At 54.0% G+C, this 22,765-nt stretch overlaps 5 protein-coding genes across 5 annotated transcripts; 2 read left to right on the top strand and 3 right to left on the bottom strand.

The window, feature by feature from the left end:
- Positions 1-777: 777 nt before the first annotated feature.
- CORC01_01159 (ELL-associated factor) lies at positions 778-1,957 on the bottom strand (the record flags this gene model as incomplete). Its single annotated transcript, XM_022612815.1, has 2 exons — positions 778-1,733; positions 1,807-1,957. 2 exons carry the CDS (start codon positions 1,955-1,957, stop codon positions 778-780), a joined length of 1,107 nt encoding a protein of 368 aa, XP_022480576.1.
- A 1,976-nt stretch (positions 1,958-3,933) lies between these two features.
- On the top strand, positions 3,934-5,785 carry CORC01_01158 (2-methylcitrate dehydratase; the record flags this gene model as incomplete). Its single annotated transcript, XM_022612814.1, has 3 exons — positions 3,934-4,215; positions 4,339-5,116; positions 5,166-5,785. 3 exons carry the CDS (start codon positions 3,934-3,936, stop codon positions 5,783-5,785), a joined length of 1,680 nt encoding a protein of 559 aa, XP_022480575.1.
- Positions 5,786-6,759: 974 nt separating this feature from the next.
- Positions 6,760-7,713, top strand: CORC01_01157 (SH3 domain-containing protein; the record flags this gene model as incomplete). Its single annotated transcript, XM_022612813.1, has 2 exons — positions 6,760-6,813; positions 6,970-7,713. The coding sequence occupies 2 exons, from the start codon at positions 6,760-6,762 to the stop codon at positions 7,711-7,713; spliced, it is 798 nt and encodes a 265-aa protein (XP_022480574.1).
- A 3,190-nt stretch (positions 7,714-10,903) lies between these two features.
- CORC01_01156 (major facilitator superfamily transporter) lies at positions 10,904-12,974 on the bottom strand (the record flags this gene model as incomplete). The annotated part of the gene is made up of 6 exons (XM_022612812.1): positions 10,904-11,222; positions 11,282-11,879; positions 11,932-12,062; positions 12,129-12,639; positions 12,689-12,745; positions 12,824-12,974. 6 exons carry the CDS (start codon positions 12,972-12,974, stop codon positions 10,904-10,906), a joined length of 1,767 nt encoding a protein of 588 aa, XP_022480573.1.
- Positions 12,975-14,895: 1,921 nt separating this feature from the next.
- Positions 14,896-17,022, bottom strand: CORC01_01155 (IBR domain-containing protein; the record flags this gene model as incomplete). Its single annotated transcript, XM_022612811.1, has 2 exons — positions 14,896-16,282; positions 16,427-17,022. The coding sequence occupies 2 exons, from the start codon at positions 17,020-17,022 to the stop codon at positions 14,896-14,898; spliced, it is 1,983 nt and encodes a 660-aa protein (XP_022480572.1).
- Between the last annotated feature and the right edge of the window lie 5,743 nt (positions 17,023-22,765).

Genomic DNA, 22,765 nt, shown 5'->3' with positions numbered 1-22,765 from the left:
CGTCGGCCACGGGTGAAGACCATAGATGGAGATGTCCCAAGGGCGTCTTTATAGCCAGCCCCGGAGAATAGGGTCTTCTCAGGATAAAGAACAAGAACCGACAAGGGGAATTGATATACCCATTAGCATTTCGAGATTACGCCACGTCATGTTCCTCCCCCGAGTGCCATCTTGTCGTCTTTGCTACTAACCTCAGTGGACACCTGCCGTTGGAACGGCTACCCAGGCAGGGATTCCAAGGTAAGGTAGGGAACTGAGGTACCAAATCCCCGGAACATACCACCACCCTTTCATACGCGACGAAAGATCGACGCATTCGCAAATCTTCACTAGGAAAGAGAGAAGTCCAAAGTGAAAGAACAATCGACTATTTTGACGAGTGTAATCTGTCCTGTGCTGTCCTGTCCAGTCCTCCTGCTGAAATCAAAACAACATGCATCTGGCTGAGATATCCTGCCTGGTATACCCGCTCTGCCTAGGCTGGACTCCGTAAGAACGGAAAAGGCCGCCTGGATATGGGAAAAAACAAATGGCAACAACTCCTTTTGACCCTGCTGTGAACGCCGTCATTATATCCCCTCCCCGAGGGCAAACGCGCCGCTTCCAATGGGGTGGATTTCTTTTCAAACACACGATAAGACTTCATCTTCCACTGACTCGTCCAACGCTTCCGGCGGCTGGTAGACACCACCTTCATCAGCCCCTTATCGGAAGTCAAAGCTTTGAGATCATAGGCCTCTCGATATGGGTTGCAAATGCAACCACGACGGCGACGCCTTAGTCTTCCTCGCTGACCTCGCTCTCCTCGGCATCACCGCTGTTCGCAGCCTCCAGCTCCTTCTCCAGCTCCGCCTCCAAATCGTCCTCCAACGCATCCTCAAAGTCGGGCTCCGAGTCAACGTCCATCTGCTCCACCTCGCCCTCGGCATCCTCATCCTGGTCGTGGTGCTGCTGCCGCTGCGCCTGGCCGTTCATCGGGCTCGGCAGATTGAAGTTTGCAAAATCGCGCTCCTCCAGGTCCGACTCGCCGTCGGCATCGTCGGCCTCGGAGTCCCGCAAGAAGTCGGAGAAACTGCGGACCTGGATGTTGGGCGCAAAGGCGGGCGAGAAGTCGGGCTTCTTGTTCTTATGCTCGTCGGGGTACTCTATCGTCAAACCAAAGTCGTCGTCATCGTCCTCCTCCTCCTCGTCCGAGCCCGCGGGCACCTTGTCCTTCTTCTTGGCCGGGGAGGCGGCCTTCGGCGGGGGCGCGTCGTTGGTCGGCAGGGCGAGGGTGATGTTCTTGGGCGCAGGCGGTGGACGGGGCTTGGGGGCTTTCTTGTTGCTGCTGGCCGAGGGCCGCTTGGGACCGCTGCTGGCAGCGGCTTTGGAGGCTGGCTTCGGGGGGGGCTTGTCCTTGCCTTCGACGGCTGATTTGCGAACCTCGGGAGTGGCGGTTATGGAGGTATCGAGCTGCTCGAACTGCTGGCGCAGGGTCTCGGGGTTGTCATTGCTCGGGGTGCGGGTGACGTTCATATGGAAGGTGGAGTCGACCTTGTCGAGGATGAAGGCTTTCCTGTTGGGGTCGAAGTAGAGGACATACTGGTTGTCGTCCATGGTTCGAGTGCCGGCGTAGCCGTACATGCCATTATTGCCGTCGGGAAAGGAGAGGTCGAAGCTCGACTTGCTGCCAGGGGTTTCGGGTTTTAATCTGGCCGTCGCTGGCTCCGAGGCTAGTTCTGGCTTGTGGTTGTCTGCGGTGAGGCCGCAAGTTGTCAGTCAATGGCGTCGTGATCAAGGATGGGCTCTGCCGCGGATATCACGTACATCGTACAGAGGTAAAGACCTCCTTCTGGGTACGCCCGAGGAGAGTGTCACTCAGGATGACGGGGTATTTGCCCGTCTTCGTCGGGTCGATGAGGCCATTTAGGTTTTTGGGGACGGCCTTTTCCCTATGGTTTGGACGAAGAGCCGACATTGTGGCGCCTGTCGCAAAGAGGGAGTGGTGAGAGTGAAGTGAGGAGGGAGAGTGGAGGGAGAGATTACGGTAGGCCGATGATCGTTGAAGGCAAGTGGGGAGAGGGGACCTCGTAGGGAGATGATTAGAGACGGGACTGGGGGGCCGGTCCCTTTGCAGTCGAGGCGCTTCAGCCGCGCTTCCGCTAAAGTCGCCTGCAAACTCTAGAATTGTTCCGCGGAGGGTGCGCTGATGCTCCAGCCGTTCAGGCAGAATGGCCGAGACCGCAGGTGGGTTGCGCTGCTAATAATGCAGGGTGGTGGATGCGGGATGAAAGCCCAGGGATTGAAAACCGACAAAAATGAATGTCGGACAAGAAGTTGATGGAGAAGGTGATGCGATTTAACGAAGGGTTCCGGGTTCCGAGAAGAGCAGAATTCTTGTCATTGATTTTGGTGTAAAGGACTCTAATGGAGAAAGTACAAAGGTTGAGTCTGAGACAGGTGAGGCGAGGCGAGACGAGTGAGTTGAAGATTGGAGATTGCAGGATCTACAGGTAGTCGCTTAATTCATTTCCTTCTGTTCCAGTGCCTTCAGCTCGCCGTTGGTGACCTTTTAGACAGGCTGACGCTTGGACGCCTGAACCAGCAACAATGAGAACACCGAGATCTTCTATGGATTGCTGTCCAAGAATGAATCAGGCTACCATCAAACTTGAAGGAGTGATACACATTTCATTTTCGGCAGCTGGGCTGCTGACTTGGACCCAAGAATAGCCTTTTAAATCGACGAACTTAGAAGGCCAAGTCATCCGGGTAGGTACTACCTTATATTCTAACTGTTCCTAGCCAGATTGAAATCTAGCTTACTCATACGCCCAGCAGAAGATAGCCCGTACCCAAGAATGTGGTGATTACGATGCTGTCCAAATGAGGCCCTCGTAAGCTCTTAAGTTGGAAGAGAGCGGTATTTCTTTCCGCTGCAAATGCTGAGCGTTCAACGACAAAGAAACATGACTATATGCCTAGCATCTCGTTCCAATATTGTTTGAGAAAATATTCATATTATTCACCCAGGCCATCAGGGGGCGATGCTTGCTCGACATTGCGCTTCTCTCGATGACAAGATCCACGTCTCATACCTAGCCAACGCACTTCAGAGATGGCACAACACAGGGAGATCCATTTCTCGACTTTCCCCGTTACCCGCCAGAGCGCCATACTTGGCGCTAAGATTGGGTTCGTCCTTATCTAGAACCCGCGGGTAGCCGAGGAGACATCCGGGTTTTGCACGGCTCGATTGAAATGTCCCCTGCTCAGCATTGTCATCCCCTCCCCAGCCTCCACATGCTATCAATGAGATTGCCCTAGTCCTCAATATCCAGTGCAAGCCCTAGAAGATATTCTGTTCGTCAATTGATTAAACATGATCGATGCATCGTGCCCATATCGATTACAGATCCCAGGTAGTAAATTCATAATGGCGGGGAAATCAATGGTGTTGGCGGCTTGCCGGGGTGAGCAGTGGAGGGCCACCGTTCTCCACATTCCTCCCCCAAGGCCCCAACCTCGCCCAGGTTCACGTCAAAGCTCCCCCGCCGCTGCCCCAGGCTAGAGAGGAGCATTCAGGCCCTGTGGCCCTCAATGCCATCATGGCCCACCAGGGGTAAGCGCAGACAACCTCGGATCAAACAGCCACATAAGCTTCGGCAGCGAGCGGCCATACCCTGCGTCCATGTGTTCCCCCTCTCCCCTTGGCCGAGACAAGCTCCAGCATTGCTACGGCGTAGTAAACATTTTGTAAGATTTTTCTCTTCCTCTTTCCAAACTTTTCTTCCTCCTGATTCGAGTGACCAAGAGGGAGAGAGAGAGAGCACGAGGCATTGAGACTGCTACAATTACAAGATATCGTTGATATACCCCAAGACCATCCACATCTCCCCTCCTCATCTCACTACTCGCCTTCCACTCAATTGACCTGCATACACCTTCACGGTCATGTCTGCGGCGCTCAACCGAGGTCTCAGGACAGCTTCCCAATCGCTGCGTCTCCAATCGCGAAGCGTCCGCCTGGCCACTCCCCTCCGCGCCGGCGTCGCCTCCACTAACTTTGCCGCTTCTTCCACCGCCCGCTCCGCCCCTCAACAATCCCACAACTTCACCACCGCATCTGTGAGACAGAGCGCTGCACCAGCCATGGCCGCAGCACGAGAGTACGATCCTGAGATCAAGGACATTGCCAACTACGTCCAAAGCTACAAAGTCGATTCCGAGCTTGCCGTGAGTTCCCTTTCTCCCTATTACTACCCCCCTCTTCCTGCCGCTGTCGGGCCTGACCTGCCCGAGTTTTACCCCGCGTCACAACCAGATCGCCGTCGCTAACCGCCGCTTTCATGAGAACAGTTCGACACCGCACGATGGGTTTTCCTGGACACTCTGGGCTGTGGTCTTGAGGGTCTCCGCTTCAAGGAGTGCAGCAAGCTGCTGGGCCCCATTGTCCCCGGCACCATTGTTCCCAATGGCTCAAAGGTTCCTGGTACCGACTTCCAGCTCGACCCTGTGAACGGTGCCTTCAACATCGGTGCTATGATCCGTTGGCTCGATTACAACGACTGCTGGCTCGCTGCCGAATGGGGACACCCTTCCGACAACCTGGGTGCCATCTTGGCCGTGGCCGACTGGATCACCCGTACCAATAAGGCCGGCGGTAACATTGCTGGTGGTAGGCAGTTCACCATCCGCGATGTTCTCGAGGGTATGATCAAGGCCCACGAGATTCAGGGCTGCCTGGCTCTCCTGAATTCGTACAACAAGGTCGGCCTGGACCACGTTGTCCTCGTCAAGGTTGCCAGCACTGCTGTTGTCTCCAAGATGCTCGGCCTCAACGAGAAGCAGATTGCCGATGCCGTCACCCAGGCCTGGGTTGACGGCCAGAGCTTGCGGACTTATCGTCACTCCCCCAACACCATGTCCCGCAAGTCGTGGGCTGCCGGTGATGCCTGCCAGCGCGCCGTCAACCTGGCTCTCAAGGTCATGAAGGGCGAGCAGGGCATCCCCACCGTTCTGTCTGCTCCCGTTTGGGGTTTTTACGACGTCCTTTTCAAGGGAAAGAAGTTCGAGTTCCAGCGTCCTTACGGCAGCTACGTCATGGAGAACGTTCTCTTCAAGGTCTCCTACCCCGGTGAGTAGTTTTGGTGATTTTCGCAATCCTGAGTTTGTCAACTGATCAGAAACAGCCGAGTTCCACTCTCAGACCGCCGTCGAGGCGTCCTCCAAGATTCACCAGAAGCTCAAGGAGATCGGTAAGTCGGCAGCCGACATCAAGGGCGTCACCTGTCGCACGCACGAGGCCTGCATCCGCATCATCGACAAGCAGTTCAAGCCCATGGACAACTTCGCCGACCGCGACCACTGCATCCAGTACATGGCCGCTACCATGCTCGTATTCGGCCGTCTCGAGGCTACCGACTACGTCGACGGCAGTGAGGCCGCAACCTCCCCTCTCGTCGAGTCCCTGCGCCAGAAGTTCAAGTGCGTCGAGGACCCGCAATTCACCAAGGACTACCACGACCCCGCCCTCCGAACCATCTCCAACGCCCTAACTGTCGAGCTGAACGACGGTACAGTGCTCGAGGAGGTTGTCGTCGAGGCACCTCTAGGACACCGCCTGAGAAGAGAGGAGGCCAAGCCCGAGATTCTCAAGAAGTACAAGAGACACTTGGAGCCCCACTTCGATGCTGGCAGGGTCAAGCAGCTTATCGACCTCGGCCTCGACCCCAAAAAGTTGGAGGCCACGCCTGTGGATGAGTATGTCGATCTGTATGTTGCCAAAGACAGCAAGTTCATCTAGGCGGCGACGCATGAAGGAATTATATGAAAAGGTTGGATACTATAGATGTTATGTTTCTACAGGATTTAGATAGGGAAATCTGACAAATAGTGTTGTGGCGCTCAGGAAAGGACCATCTTTTGTGCAACAGATCTTTTTGTGGTCCTCGTATCGGTACCGTTTACGACGCGCCGGTCAGTGCGTGTGGTCTAAAGAGGATATAGATATGGAAGTTAAAGGCGACACGAGTATTGTTGGACACCCGGCTGGCTGCGCGCTAACGGCTTGTCGCTGACGAAGCCGCCCCTGAAAGAAGCTCCCACGGCTGGCTCCCGACTCGGGCAAGTGCTGCCCAGTCACGGCCAGGTTGCGGGCACAGCCTCCCCGAGTCCGCTCTCGGGAATGATTGGCTTCGTCGTTGACCTGGATGACTGATGATCACCAAGCCCCGTTCCCTGAGCTGGAGTCTGGGCAAGTTCATCGGGCGCATTTGCAGTGAACATTTTTCTTGGAACGGTGAAAATGGGGAGGATGACAAGAGAAACGGCTAGCTCGGGTCACGGCGTGTTTGGTGTTTCACAGGCCAGACACTTTTCGTTTTCCAGAGTGTCATTTGGAACCACCGGGACCACCTAGAGGGACTCGATATGCCTGGCGTGTTACCTAAGCCGCACTGCCACTCACCTAGGTGCCTAGGTACTAATCGCGCTACTGTACCTCCCACTTGGCCCTCCACCAACAGCGCCACTTTAGTCCGTCTTGATCTCCTGTTCGGACCTTTACTTCACTCCGACGGCATTTGTTTGTTCTGGAAACAACCTCGCCTCCTCAGATTTTCCCAACGTCTGATACCCTCTTGCTCTACGGCTCACAGAAGTTTTTTAATCTTCTGACCTGAATATCGACCACAACGCTCAACTTTCTCCTACTCCCCTTGAGCAACCCTTGTGATAGCCGACCTCGATTCAAGTGGAGTTAGTCTCACAACAGGCAACATGGACAGACAAACCATCATTGAGACCAACCGGTCGCTGCGCACCATCAAGAACGTAGGTCATCTCTCGACGCGTCTTTGAGGTATCGAGAGCGCGTGGAAAGCATCGACCGGCTCTGGCCGCTTTCCATACCGATTCTCTCGATATCCGCCCGATCCGCAATCCCACGGAACCGCAGAAACACTCGTCTAACATCCCCTCCTCATCCAGGAACTCGAGAACCTGCTCGAGAAGGGCGTCATCTCCGAAGATGCCTACGACAGTATGCACGCCACCCTCCCCGCCGAAACCCCGCTTCACGGCGCCGCATCCCGCGCGGCCCCCAACGCCGCGACCCCCGTCCAGAACAACAACTCTTTCTCCCCTCCCCCGACCGCCGCAATGGCGGCCCTCAACGTCAACCCGACCCCGTCGCCGGCGCCGCCATCCTACAACCAAACGGGTCCCCCGTCCCTCCCCGCCCGCACCAATGAGAAGCCCGTTCTCGCACACGCCCGCGCGCTGTACCGCTACGCTGGCGCCGACGCCCGCGACGTGGCTTTCGAGCGGGACGACCGCATCGCCATCCACGAGTACATGAACGCCGACTGGTGGATGGGCCGTAACCTCCGCACCGGCCAGGAGGGCATCTTCCCCAAGACGTACGTCCTCGTCGAGCAGGACATGGCCAAGGGCGCCTTTGCTCCCGCCCCGGTGCAGCCACAGTATGCTCCCCAGCAGCCGCAGTGGGCTCCCCAGCCGCAGTATGCCCAGCCTCAGGGCCCGCCGCCTCAGCAGAACCCGTACAATGCGGACGTGCCGCCTCAAGCTGTCGCTGATCAGAGCACGGCGGGTAAGGAGGGTGGCGGCAAGGGCGCCGAGATGGGCAAGAAGTTTGGAAAGAAGCTTGGTAACGCTGCTATTTTTGGTGCTGGTGCTACTATCGGTTCCAACATTGTCAACAGCATCTTCTAGATGTGTGTTTGACTGTGAAAGTGCTGATGATTTTGTTGCTATTGCCGTTTTTGCTATGGGACATACTCTATGGGTCGATGGAGAGCTCTTTGCTCGGGGATGAACATGTTGGGGGGAAAGGGTAAATCGCTCTTTCTTTGTGTTGTTTGCTGGGATTGGGTGTATTTCAATCCTTGGGAAAGCCTAGCCGGGTGCTGATGCCTTCTCGGCTGATGTTGCTTGAATCGGTTTGCCGGTGAAAGATGGTTTTCGCGGGATAGACTGCACAAGTTGGGCACGCTCATTCTTTTTTTACTCAACGAGGGTTTCTTCCCCCTTAATCGGTCATTGGTTAGGGCGTTTATTTGCATTTTAGGCATTTCCACACATCAAAACCATCTTACGCGTACATAAAGCTACCCGGTGACGTGATGCTGTTGCGTCCTTGAGGGTCTTCCACGTGTTGCCTTTCGTCATTTGTCGAGGTCAATTTACACGATGTGAAGTATCGCAGATTGGCAGGCCAGGCTTCTAGTCATGTAAGTGGCTACTGAAGGGTGTCCCGAGGACTTGAAGATGATTGGGGGGCTCGAATGATTTGGGGCCAAATGAGGCAACAAGTGGGAAGGGCCAAGTTCAACCCGGGGTGTTGCTGAAGTATCTTGAATCCTTCCCACCACCTTGGTCTTCTTGCATTGTCTGGTCTTGCCAATATCCAAAACGACACAACTCGTAACTCGAAACTCCAGTCAATACGCAAGCTTCGGAGAAAGGGGAATGGAAAGGGGAATGGAAAGGGGGGTGTTGGTGGGCGAGGAAGGGGAGGGGGCGACTTCCCGGCTCGGTGACCCCGGATCCGAGTTGGTCCTGGCTTCGAATTGTCTTTCCTTCTGGTCGTAACCCGTCTGACGGGTGTTTTTGATCAAGTACGGATACAAGGGGGTGGTGAAGGAAGTGGGGGAGGCTGGCTCAGAGGCCCGAACGGACGTCGGAGGGTGGATGGGGGAAGGGGGAGAGAGTTAGGACGGAGGGTGGTCACGGCGCGACGATGCCCTCGTTTTCCCTGTCTTTGGTATCTGAGAGAGAAAATGAGAGAAAGAGAGACAGAGAGAGAGAGAGAAAGGAAGAATAGAGATTGGTAAGGTCGGGTGTTTTTCTCCAATCGGAAGGCCATGTTTGCTCTCTCCCAGTACGCCTTTTCTCCCTCTCCCTCTCGGTGTTGTTCTTTTTCCATCACTCCCAACCTCTCTTTCGGATCCGGGAGAGCCCCGGTAAATGATGCCAAGTATGTGAGAGTGAGATTGTACGATGACGAAAGAACAGCGGCAACCTTTGACTTTCATCTCTCGACATCTCGTTCGAGGCCGGCTTGAGGGAGGCGGTATATGAAACCCTTTTGAGCTGCTAAGCTTCGTGTACCGAGTTGCGTACGTAGTGCTAGAACTACTACCTCTCCGTTCGGCATGCATAGCCCGGGTGCAATCACCTTCTTTTCCCCAGCGAACCTGGCAAAAGGGATCATGCCTTGAGGGAGGTAGTTTCGGGGAATGCTGAGGACCTTTTTCCTTTTCTCTCTGTCTCTCTCCTACAACACTTATCACATCCCACTCATCCCGTCCGTACACATACACATACACAAACACAAATACCCACCTACCTACCGAGAGAGGCGCGCGCACGAGCGCACATACCATCTCCCCCATCCCGTCAGTCCCTCCCTCCCATCCATCTCTGATACTGATACGCCGGTGTGAAAGTGCGAAGCAGCCTCTCTCGAGACTCGTCTCTCCTACTCTTCCACTGCCCTCACTGCCCCGCCCCCCCATTCATTCATCCAATCCGTTCCCCAGACGATATTTCTCCGTCCTCTTCCCATCCCAGTCCACTACCACAACCCCAGACTCGTCGATCAACCACCCGGAGGTCAACTACGTGGATGAACCCCCTTTCCTACCACCTATAACGGGATGGATCAAGGTTGATCGAATCACGACAATCCTCTCTCGCTAGCGGGTCATTCATAGACTTTTTTTCGTTTTTGCCGTTACCGAGGCCATGGATGAACATGTGCTCGATCCGGGGAAAGGAAAGAGACGGGGGGGGGGACGTGAAGTCAGTTCGGGCACGAACTTTTACCCCGCGCCCTTTCTTTCTTTGGTTCATACTCTCCCCCATAGCCCCCTTCCCCGCCTAGCCGGGGAGTTCTTCTCATTGACGGGGAGGCTGTCCGGCGGGGGGAATAATCTGGGGAGGTTTGAAAGAATTGATTTCGGGGATGCAGCTGAGCAGATCGAGCCTCATTTGTTGGTCCCCCTGGAACTTGCCCTTGGGCCAGAAACCTTCGTTTTGAGGTATACGATGAAGTTCAAGATTAGCAGTGTATATTGGCGTGCTAGACTGGATATTGTCACTTTTACTGGCAGGCGAATCAGCTTGTCGCCGTAGGGTTGCATTACATCATTTCGTGATTTGAGAGAGACAACTGTGGTAATCTTCTAGCAATCACAAGATGAAGACGCGTCACGGGAGGGACGGCGATAATTCGTGACAAAAAGAGGGTTGATATTCATTCCACTATCCAACTTCCTCGCCCTCGCCGTGTGAAGAAGACCATAGGCCTGCAGTATCTTAGAGAACACAATCCTCTCTGACAACCAGGACGCGAGGTAATGAACAATCACCATCCACACCAAAGGGCCAAACAACCTCGGATCCACTGCTGCATGTGTGACAGAATGGCATCTAAAGTGTCAAAACCTTTTCCTCCCCAATTTCCCGCAGCCATATCACAGCAGGAAATGGGAAACAGGATAGTGAAGGGGACAGGAAGAGCGAAAACGCAACAAAAACACCGTCTACTAGCAGGCTCCGAAATCGTTCCCACCCATCGCTGCCACCCCTTCCTCCCAAGCGTGAAATGAATAGCGGACCCAAATCGAGTTCCGGGTCTGGCGCGAGTGCAAATCATACACAAGCTTTCTCTCTCTCCAAACCCTCCAGCCACACCTCGTAAGCGACGCCCCCATCCTTGACAGATTTCCAAGAATGGCGCTCGCAGTTCTGCTCCGCTCCGGCTTCTACAGCGACGCTGAAATGCTCCTGTCTCCGTGTTGAACATTCTGTCGTTTCTTTTCAATCTGTCGTACGCTTACGCTTGTTGCTCAGACTATGTGCGCTGCCACAAAATAGTCCTTCGGGAGTCGCGTATGCCTTACATCGGCCGGGCGATGCCAATGGGGGTACCCATCTTCTCATCCTGCCACTGTGGCCGCTCGTTGTTCCAGTACTGGTCGTCGTCTTCGAGCGTCTTCGCCGGGATGACGCTAGGCTCGAGGCGGCCAGCGGTCCAGGCACGCATCGGCTTGCCATACTTGTACATGACGGGCAACAGCATCGAAACACCCGCGAGGGCGGCGCTGTAAATGCCAAAATTCTTCAAGAATCCAAGCTGCTCAATCCAAGTGGTGACATTAAATGACATGATGAAGCCGATGATGAGACGAGATGAAGACACGTTAACCAACACGGGTCTAAGTATACGTGTTAGTTACCAGATTTTACTACATCTCAAAAGAGCAGATTCACTTACCCTGCGAAACGGGGGTAGCTCTCAACCAAGTAGACGGCGAAGATGGTGTTGGCGGTCAGCAGACCGAAGCCGATCAAAAAGATGGCGACAAGTACGACAATCGACGGCAGAGTTCGAATATTCTCACCGGCGTAACCAAACAAGATCGGACCGACGATGGAAGCGAGAAGCGGGAAAATCAAGCTGAGGAGATGGGCCTCGGGCTCACGTCGGCCTCCGTTGCGCTTGGCGACGTAGTTGGAAATCTTGTCGGCCACATAACCACCGAAGAACCAGACGAACGGACTGGCGATGACAATGGGGATGACGGCGAAGCCGAGCGTCTCGAACTTCCAGCCTGCGGCAATCAGGAGTGACGAACCGACCTGACCTGCGGCACCCTGCATGGAGACGAGGATGGAGTTGATGATGATGACCCAAATAATATTGGGGAACAAGGTCGTCTTGAACATGTCAATGATGGACTGCTTGGCCTCCTTCCACTCGTAGCCATAGTTGAAAACACCAAATTCTTCCCAATTGGAGCGTGGGCGGAATGTCGACTCGTCAACACGAGGGCGGGTTTCGCCAGGGCGCAGGGGGTAGACCTCCTTGCCAGCTGTGCCAACGTATCAGATGTGTGTATTGATTTAAAGGCGAATAATACTTACCAAGCTCATCGTCGCTGCGGATCCAACGGGTTTCGGGCACGAGCAAAATCAGACCAACCCAGGCGAGCACACCGACGCCGGAAGTGATCCAGTAGATGAAGCGCCAAGAGAGACGAGAGACAATGATGGGGCTGTGACAAGTAGTTAGTGACTGCAGAAGACCGCTAGTCTACTTGATGAGTGTTTCAAAAGCTTACCTCATAATACCCAAGCTCACAATCAGGAGACCTTGAGAAGCACCGACAGAGGCGATGGCCTTGTTGCGCTGGTGAATGAACATCATGTCCTGGATAATCAGGGGGATCAAAGCCTCAACGGCACCCGCTCCGAATCCCTGGAAGCAACGGGCAGCCAAATGGCTCCCGAGTCCCTGAGAGAAGCCGGCCCAAAGACCGCCGGTCCATGCGAGGAAACCAGAGAGCAGAAGCACAGGGCGACGGCCAACGGCGACTGAGAGAGGCACGAGCAAGTAGGAACTAAGTCCGTTAACGAGCAAGGGAACAGAGGCCAACAAGGCGACTTGGTACAGTGGCGGGCCGCCAAGGCCAGCAAGCAGCTTGACGGGGTCGAGGTTGACTTCACCGGGCTTGTTCAAGGCGCCGATGTCGATCTGGCTGAGAATGTGGGGGTCGATGCCGGAGTACTCCAATACAAATACGGGTACCAGAGCACCAACAATGAACTCAGCCGCGAGGGCGAGAGAACCGACTGCGAACGAATCAGTACACAGCAAACCCACCCTGACTACCAGACTTACAGAAGCAGAGAGCGCCAATGGACGTCCATTTTCTCCAATTCGGCAAATTTAGGGGATCTATCAGGCTATGTCAGTAAACGCTCGCATCTCGAATTTGACCCCCCAGCCCTTGAACTTCGACCGATCTAAACTAACCTTTTGGATCCGGCGTGGGCATCGGTACATATCGAATAACTCCTCCCTCGAACAGCTGCGTCGATCCCACCACCAGGGCGTTCGGGGACTCGACCCTCTGCACATTGGCGAGGTTATCTGTAGACTCGGTCCAGCCGCTCTTTGACGCCATCTTGAAAGTCCTGTCCAAGGAACTTATCTAGATTTCGGGAGATCTCGTCTCGTCGCCGTGTTTACAGAAGTGACAAAGTATCGTGGTGTGATGTCGGCCAATTCCAGTCTCTAAAATCCTTTTGATCACGGAGTAACTTTCGTATTCCTCCCCGCGGAATGTTGTCGTCTGACTAGAAGAGCGAAGAGGAATCCAGTAACTGGAGGATGGCGGCGAGGGTTTGGAAATATACTGTTGCATGTCGCCGTGTGGTGACAGGTTGGCATGAGGGGCGAGCGCTCTGTCATAGGCCGGCCGCGGTTAGACGAGCAGTCTAATCTGAGACGAAGGCCGATGTGTGCAACTGCGCAACTGTTTGAGCGCACGGAGCACTATACGGGGGGTAAGGAGGGATAGACTCGAAGCATTTCCAGATTGGTCAACTCATGCGGACGTTTGGGGTTTGATTTGATTTGGGTGGGATGGGCGGCTTTCGGATCGACCTAATCCTGGCCACGCATCTGTTGGTGAAGAGCCTATTCGGGCAGTACGTCAACCTGGGTCTTAGTTAGCAACACTCGACAACTCTATAGCCCTCCACTGGCCCACACAAACAAGACAATGGAGCCCAAGTCGATCTGCCCCGCGCTGAGCCAAACCAAACATGCTTACGAAATGGTCGCGTTGGTCTGCCTTTGCTGTGTAGAGACACTACTAGACAAAGTCTCTTTTCAAACGGACCAACGGGGAAGTGAGACGTCGATGCCAGCCAACGCGAATCCGGTTCAGCACGACAATCAGAGGAGAGAAGGCTGCCATGCCATTTCTCGGGAAAGCTCTGGTCAGCTCATCACTGCAAGAGGCCGGGCGTTGCGAGCTTGTTGAGATGGGATGGTTGCAAGTGACGGCACCGTCGACCACTGAGTCACTCATGAACCGCCAAGATCCCACTGTTGTAAAACTCTCAGATACGGCGAAGGGTTTTGAGTTGTTGCGATGGAGGGGTGCGTTGGCCGCGAATTGGTTCGAGCTGAAACACAATCACAATAGTCTATGCAAGGTCAACCCTTGTCTCTTCGTCTTGAGCCTCAAAGGAGTCCAATCCGGCGGCAACTTACTGCAGACCAACGGCAGCGCAGTGCTCGGAGAATTCGAAAAATAACGCCTAGAGGTTAATTTCGACGAGCCGGCATCCAATTGACATCCCACATTTTACCCCGTATTCTGCCATATATCACCGACGGTGATTCATGGCATACATGGCGCTTGCTTTGCGGGCTCAACATCCGATTTTGATGAGAGTCATACCTTCTAATGCGACGCCAAGTCTTCTTCACATCCAGCAGTCTTCCAAACATACTTCCAGATAGATGAATATTCATTAGAGGCAGAAGCGCTGGCCGCCATGTTCCATCGCTAGTCTCGGCCCGCTTTCACAAGCTGCCGTCATGGGATGAGCCTCGGGCCAATCTTCGAATCCAAAAGACCCTGCTAGTGGCGTGTTTGTCTCGTTCGGATTTCCATGGAAAAACCGTCCTACTAGCTGACCGACACCAGACGCTCATCGGCGAAAAAAGTATGTGGAATAAATCGTCCATTCGTGTCAGGTCCCCCCATTCATCGGGTTTCCTAATCGGCACTATGTGGTCCGCACGTCTGTGCCATGAAATGCTGCCATCCGTCCACCCGTCATCGTAAATAGGTATTGAGAGGCCACGTTTCTCTCGATAACAGAAGGAAATCTCAGCAGCCAACGCTGCTATTGCACTTGTAAAACCAATGAGTGGTATCCATGCCCGGTATGTCCCCAAACCTCCAGACTCCTTGTAAACATCAATATCCTAGGTATCTGTACGCGACGTGAGAAGCCAAAGAAAAAGTGGTTGCAAGTGATGCTATGAATCGAAAGCAAGCGTTGATGCGAGCCGGCGGCGAAACCATATTAGTCCCCAATTGGGGGAGACTCGGGAAGTGATGCCAGGATCTCATCCTGCGTCTCGGTATCGTCGGGCCATGTTGGTAGAATGAGTGACGCGTATTGGTCACCGGTCTGTTCCTCCAGTTCGTTTCGGAGGATTTCGATTGCAATCAACCAACGTCGTTGCAGTCTCTGCTTGCGGTCATTAGAAAGTTTGACCAGGGTATCTTCTTCTTGCGCAAAATCCGTTGCCAGATTCTCTATCTCCTGCTCTTTCTTGTCGGTCAGTTTCTCGAGTTCTTGCTCCTGTCGTTCCAAAAGTTCCTCCATGCGCTTAGCCTGTCGGTCGCGCAAAACGTTGATTTTTGCCTGATGCAAACGCTCCATGCCGTCTCGCACATTGTACTGTTGTCCCAGCAGACGAAGGTCTCTCTCCGTAACTACTCTTGGTGGCAGGTCGGCATTTTGAGTGCGGCCGAGGCCATCGCAGTATGCCTCCATGTGCTTGAGGCGAATCTTGACGCTTTTCTCGCTCTGGTCAAGGGTTGACCTCAAATCCATCTCTGCCTCGATCTGACGTTCTTCCAGGTGAGCAGCCGTTTTCGCGTGGCGCTCCTTCATTTTGTCGATCTGGTCCGAGTATCTGTCGGTCAAAGCTTGCTTCTTCTCGGCTTGCCGCGTCCACATGACCCATTTCTTCCTCCTCATGTATACTCGAAAGCGACCCATTTCCTCAATCATCTCGCCTTGTAGTGCGGAAAATTGCGCATCCTCGCGGGTCCGCTTCTCGGCTTCGACCTTTTCGGCGGCTTCAGCAGCTGCGGCTGCTTCTTGTGCAACCTTTTCTGCCTCTAGTTCAGCATTCCTGGCCTCTTCTTCTATTCTCCTACGTTCCAATTCCTCGTCTCCGTTGCAGAAGTTGGGACAGCCAACGGACGGATCCCAGATGGCGCCACAAATGTAGCAAAACTGAGCCTTGCATCTACAGGTCATGTGGGTGCAGCCCTGGCTCAACTCGACCAGTGTGCGACACTTGTAACAACGTCGCCAGCCAGACTTCTCGCCCATTTTTAGGACGGCTTCCAGTTCCCAATCAGACGGACAATCTTTGCCGACGGGGTGGGCGTTGCGTTTGCACATCACGCACACTCGTGTCCGACATTTACGGCACACAACGTCGAAGGGGTGCTTCGGCTCGATTCGGTTGCGAGGAGGGATGAATTCGCCACAAGCTGTGTTTGGACAAAAGATTCTAGCTTCCCAGGGCGTGCTGAACTGCAAAACCGCCTTCAAAAACGCATGTTGCTCCTCTCGGTTGAGGATCTTCTGAATGATTGATCCCGGGATCGGTTGTGTGCAGCATCGAGGCGGCATCTTTGACTCTTCTGTCGTAGCTTGCTGGATCATGATGCTGAGACATTCGGCACAGTACGTATGGCCACAAGGCAAGCTGTGTAAGGCGTTCGACTTGTTGAAGTCATTGCGACAACATATGCAAGAACTCAACTTTGGTCAGCGCGCAGTAATTGGAAAACATATCAGGGAGGCAACAAACATTGTAGATTCCAGCAAGCCAGACTTTCTCTTCCATCGTATCTTCCTCATGCCCTCTTTGATGCTGAAGTAACTTCTTCGTGAAGTCACACTGAATAGGCTGTGTGCAGATGTATCGTGGGGAATGGGTGGAGGTGTCTTTTGAATTTTGGGTTGATGCATATTTGGATCTATTTGCGATAGATACTTGTCATATTGGGAGAAACTGAGGCTCTTGGACCGTTTCCTGGCGAGAGACTGTGGAGGTACGTCGGCGGCGATCGGAACTGCGTTTAGAGAGGGATGTGAGGTCAAGGTTGTACTGGCCGAACCCCGCGAGGCAGTTGAGAAGGTTCGAACATGTTGGGTCGCGATGGTTGAGGTCTGCGATTCCGCGCTCGACGTGTTGCGCTTGTCGTGTGAAAATCGGGAGGTTGAAATGCCCAGGGCAGTTGCCTTTGCCAATAGCTCCTCCTCGACAATTGCTTCTGACCTTTGCGACGACAGCCGCAGCACCTGGGCGCTATATTCTGCCTCGCCGTCTTCTGGGGTTGTCATAACAGGCGGCAGGCGGGCTATGTCCGGAGATGAGCTCGTCTGGCCAGCGAGCGAACCCATGGCGGGCAGAGGGGTCGGAAAAGAGGAAATCGTCAAGTCAGGGCAGCGCGAGCAGAGGCATCGTGGTTCGGGGCTCGGTGTGGTTGACAGCTCTCCGGACCCTGCCGGCCAGTCAAGCAGACTCCTGTCGTACGACTAATTGGCAATTAATGCGCAGATGGTTTGAAACGGAGGTTGCAGGTACTGACTTGACATCGAACGGATCAAGTGAGGCCGGAGAAAGGATGAACCCACGAGGCAGGGCAACCACAAGGTCTGTCGAGCAGGCGAAATGGACGGCGGCAATGATAGGACGAGAGAAGAGCCAAGGTTTGCAGATGGTGGTAATGGGCAAGGAAGACCCTAGGGCAGGAAGCAGGAATAGGTGCGGTGGGATATCCTCTACAGCGCTGAGCGCGTGGAAGGGTGGTGGGTTTTCTTTCTTTTTGGGTGAGAAGGCGAAACGGCGAATTGGGATGCGGCCTGGACCGCGAACGTGACTGAGGGGATAGGAGGATGATGCAAGGTTTCCGGTTTGGTGAAGGAGGGGAGCTGAGCGTCGCTGTACCGGAAATACGGTCGAGTGAAAGGGCGGTTGATGGCAGGGGCGAAAGCGCAGATCTTACGGACCCTTGAGAATGACGAGGGGGCCTATCCGTCCACGGCAGGCTAGAGATGGCGCGGGGAGAGGCAGCGAGGGCGTTCTACCACCTTGTGGTGAGATGGGTGAGTCGCGGGCGGGTAGGGGCCGTAGGTTCTGGAGACCGCGGAGGCCAGACGGTATTCGTAAGGGGTGGGCTCTCTAAGTTGTCGATAATCAACGTCCCGATGCTAACGTTTTTGAGCCAAGGTCCGAACGGTGGGTGCGGTTCAAGTCAGGTAAGTGTGTACGGTGAAGCGTTGGAATGAAAAAGATCGCAGCGACACAGGAGGTTCAAGGCAAAGGGAGGATGATGTGGGTGGACCTCGGTTTGTTGAGCACGTTGCCTATTCTTTTGCTTTGATGTCCTGCTATATGTTTCTGTCGAATCCAAGAAAGAGTCGGGTGAGAGCGGGACTCGAGTATGATTTGTTGGTGGTTTGTCGGCTGATGTGTGACGAGAACGACAACAGGACTGCAGAGCGTGAGGGAGAAAAGGAGCCTTTGCTGGAGACTGGCCAGGTGGGAATCGGAATCGCAGGGTGGCAGGGCGGCAGGGCGACAGGGGCGATGGAAAGTGTACCGTCCAAGGTGAGAACAGTGGCGGGTAGCAGGCCCAGCAGAAAAGGGAGCAGTCGGGTGGTCGCTGGCACGCTGTGCACTTTCAATTATGGGCTGAGTGCTGGAGGCTCGGAGAGGTAGGCGACTGGGATCACGTCGAGGCCACAAGACGGCCGGTAAGATATGACAAAGACGTCCAGAAGGACATCCGAGGGCAGGCATCAAGACGCAGGTAGGAACCACTGCTTTGGGAAGGATTGGAACAAACTGGAGAGTGGAGGGACATGGTGACATGGGATTGGGCTTCTGGCTGTTGGCGCCACATCCGACATGGCCTGATTCCCCATTTCCTACATGGCTGGGGGGGCCAAGAATGAGATACCGGTAGCTACTTACCTCAGGTCCTGGGTAAGCAGGAGGGTTACTTACTAAGGTTGTGAACAAGTACCGCCAGGCCGGGCTCTCTATATAAAAGATACACAACAGCAATCGCACCTTCCTCTGTGGATACCGGTACAAGGCCCCGCCGGTGCCGCCGCCACGGACAGATACGTATTGAGTCTCGTCCCACATCACCCGCACCATCTCAGGTCAGCCATTGGATCCCAGTTGGGAGAAGAAGGTAATTGGGCGCCTTCCCTATCCCAAGCCCGTCTTGGGTACATTACATCCCGTGCGCCTGACCTAGGCACCCTACGGCTTGCCTGCCTTACCAGAGCAAGGAACCTTCTTAGTGCTTAGGTTGGTCCTTTGAGAAACGAACCTACCTTACTAACTAACCTGCCGCAGAAATATACCAGCGGCAGATTTGCATCTATTGCTTGGTTGGGCTTGGACCTCAACGCCGACAACTATTGGAAGCTGGTCCCGACCAAACCACAATGGAGTCTCCATCCCACATCAACCATGGACTTCACAATCTACCGGCAGCCCCTTTGACAAGCCTCCTCCATATGGTACTGACGGGCGTTAGGCGCCGAACGGTGGACCGACTGACTTCCACAACGCCACAGACTTGAGGTACCTATCCTGGACGAGATCCTGCTGATAACACTCGTTGTTGACCCCTCCACTGCCCTCCTGTGGCCCCTGCCAAATGGCAGGTCGACCTACGAATACCTACAATTCCTACTGCTGCCCGGCGGTGAGCAAACGTGATCCTCCCCAGATGCATGCTTCTGAAGCAGCCCAGATCAAGATTAAACATAAAGTCGTAAACGCATCTGATTCGTTTGCAGTTCGAGCCATCCTCCTAAGTATATGGAGTCGTTCCCCCTTTCCTTGCCATCGCTGACGGCCTCTTTGCTCGTCTGGCCTGTTGCTGACAGCACATACAGGTCTTCTCCGGCCTTTATCCAAACCCCGGCTTAGGATCCTGCATGGTCGGATGGGAAAGATCCGCATGATTCCCAGCGACCTCTCGAGCGCCAGCCGTTTTCCAAACCTCCGACATCATAGGCACCCAGTCCAATTGGCCAGTATCAGCAGGCGTTTCCAGATGATTTGCCGAACCCGAGAGTCAGTCCGCAAACAGCTTGCAGCGACGCTTCGCATCGCATCGTGAGCTTTGGCCGGTTGAGAGGAAACGTCCGAAGCTATCCGTCCCCATGGTCTATAGGTAGATATCAGCCCACTTTCTCCAATAAAGAAACCCCATCCCCGTTCCAGCCGACCGGGATAAAGCTTCGCGAAGTCCCGTCAACACAAACTTCTGTCTCTCATTCACAATCGCGTTCGTACATTCCCACCCTACTCACTCTACGCGTCTCCGTATCCGCCAACGGCAGGGGAAATGGCTGAGGTTGATATTGATGTTAATAGTGTCTATGCAAAAGAAGTTGTTTGTATTCCAACTAGGCCATGCCCACGGCAGCATAGAATCCAGAACTGGTCGCCGGGCAACTGCATCCTGGGCTTTTCACACATAGCTACGAAACAGCTTCAATAGGACCCCCCAACGTTGAATCCCGCTTCTCCAACAGCTACATGGGCAGTACATGCGAAACTCTGAGCCATCCATTGCTCGCCACTTAAGCTTTGGAAACGTCCGTGACACTCATATGGTCGATAATAAGGTCGGTAGATGGTCTGAGCTCCCCACAGTTGTCTTGACAAGGGCCAAAGTAACCCATGACTCCAAAGAAACCTCCAATACTCCCCAAAGACGAGCGCCTTGACTCGCCAGAGGATTCTCGACCGCGGCGGAGGAGGTCCAATCGCGATTCTACTCCACAACTCTAATCGCCCTCGGGAAGCATGGCTCTCTCACCCTTTCCCCTATCCCCTGATTCCCCTCATCGACAATTGGGGTCCAAGTTCGCGCGGCATACGGATACTCACCGTTAGCATGGAAAGCCCGCACCGTATCGGCCCCACCATGCCCGGTCCGCTGCCGGGTTCATATCCGGGGTTCATCTTACTTTCACCAGGAGGCCAAGATCCGCTTCCGCTAGACTAGCAAACAAATCATCCCCATGCACAGGCGCCAAAGTGGTCGCTCCCTGGGCCGACAATTGTGTCTGTTTTATTTCTGTCCGTTGGTCATGGGTACCTTTAGCTGTCTCCAGATTGGTGACGGTCAGCTCTCCTCTTCGCCAAAAGGAAACAGAAGGATGGGGGGTCAAGGCAAAAGGCAAAAAGGCAGAGCTAAGGCTCGAACTTCACCGAAGCGCAAGAACGGCCGTGGGATGATGGGCCACTAACAGCCCAAGCTTCCCGGCCACTCTCCCTTTTGACTGATGATTCTTCTGGGTGGATTATCGAATTATATCACGTATTCAGCGAGGCGTTCTCGACCGAGTTGCCGCTGAGAAACTGCTTACTTCTCAGGCCTTTCCATTGTCCTGAAGACGCTCAGACGAACGAACTACCACTATCGAATCCGTTGCTACAAGGTAGCCGTGAAAGTATCTAAGCGGTTACGACCCTTTCTCATCCTCGAAGCAATCCTTTTGAGATTTCTACACAAAGCCACGTCGTTGTCGCTCACGCTGTCGCTTACTTGCCTACACCATTCACTCACTACCCGATGTCTGTCGCCACGCATCAGGAAACATGGCCGGCATCGGTTGCCTACCTTGATTTTAGGCAGGCGACATGGCGGATGACCCCTCTCCGATATTTGAGGCAAGGGGTTATCGTTGTCAGCATGTCCCGCGGGAAGAGGCTCGCCAGCTGTTTCCTCCTCATGTTTCCATACATCTTTCGTCATCGATGCTCATCTCACCAACTAGGAGCAGGACTTCACCAGACGTGGGCTCCCATTCGATGGTGGAAAATTACCAAGGTCTCGAAGCACACCGCTCTTCAGTTGTTATAGTTCTTTGCCTCTTCCAGGCCGTTGACTAGCAAACACAGTATGGAACGAAATACCACCCTGCGCCCGAGTCAGTCAGATGCGTTTCCCACGAAAGCCGGAGTAAGGGTGACCCCGGCTGCCCTCATCTGCCCAAGGTCATTGGACGCAGTCACGGACTCGCCAATCTGATGGGATGCCTAGCCGTCCTTTACTGTCGAGAACGTGAGAAATCAGACTGTCGTTGCTTTACTTAGTCGAGAGAGCTTCGACCCTCCTCTTCCGCGATGTCCGGTTAGCACTTGATCCGCTAGTATTAGTAGCTTACTCCTTCCAGCCTGTCAAACTCTCGAGAGCCAGCAAAACCCTCGCGGCACTGATATTGGGCTGATTCGCTGGAATTCATTGTACAGACAGACCTCCGGCTGGCCCAGAATGGTGCAAGAAAGAGGAGGAAATAGCTTCCCTTCTGCAGCTGCTGACTCTCTGATATCATCAGCCGAAGTCTTTTTTTTCTTTTGGGTTTCTACTACCTTCCTCGCCATGTCACCCTGTTTTCACTGCGGCATCGAAGTGGCATCTGGCTTTGAACCAGACTTCCGACTTTGACGTTTCCGGCCAACTATCCTTTTTTTTGCCAGTCGATCAAAGGAAAGCGTTTCCTCTAGCGTCTCTGTGCAAATAATAACTGGCGTTCCCCAAGTTTGTTGCCCTTTTCGCCGCCGCCCATTTCGATGCATTGGGCAATGATCGGGGCAAATTGGAGCCGCCACCGGCGTCGGTGCTGTTTCGCTAGCTGCGGGCGTGGACCTTGGTCGCAGGCTATCAGTTCACAGAGTTTTAGTGCTCCTATATTTGAGCATGACTTCGGGTAGGGCGGCTGGGGCGATATGGAAGACCGAAATACCACCGTGGCATACCTGAAAAGACACGTCGAAGAAATTGCCATTGAATCTCGTTGAAGGAGAATATTCATCTTTGTCTATCGATCTAGTGGGAGGTGTTGGGTATAGGTAACATTTTGTTGTACAGGGGTTCTAGCCACGCAACGAAAATCACCAAACTCGTTCTAGTGAGCTGGAAGATGTGGTATGATGTCCTATACGCAGGAAGAACCTTGACAATTTACAAGCCACATGTGTTGTACAGAAATAGAATTTGGGGGGGAAGAGTAGTCATTGTAGACGACAAGTCGTTTGGGGACATGTTGTTCGTGGCGCTCGTATACTTTTCGTTCTTTGCGCCTCACGTCTGCTTCCGGAAACGCC

The sequence above is a fragment of the Colletotrichum orchidophilum genome (assembly GCF_001831195.1).
Source record: "Colletotrichum orchidophilum strain IMI 309357 chromosome Unknown Scaffold_6.1, whole genome shotgun sequence".
In the NCBI taxonomy this organism is placed as follows: Eukaryota; Fungi; Ascomycota; class Sordariomycetes; order Glomerellales; family Glomerellaceae; genus Colletotrichum; species Colletotrichum orchidophilum.
This window is presented reverse-complemented; position numbering and strand designations above follow the sequence as displayed.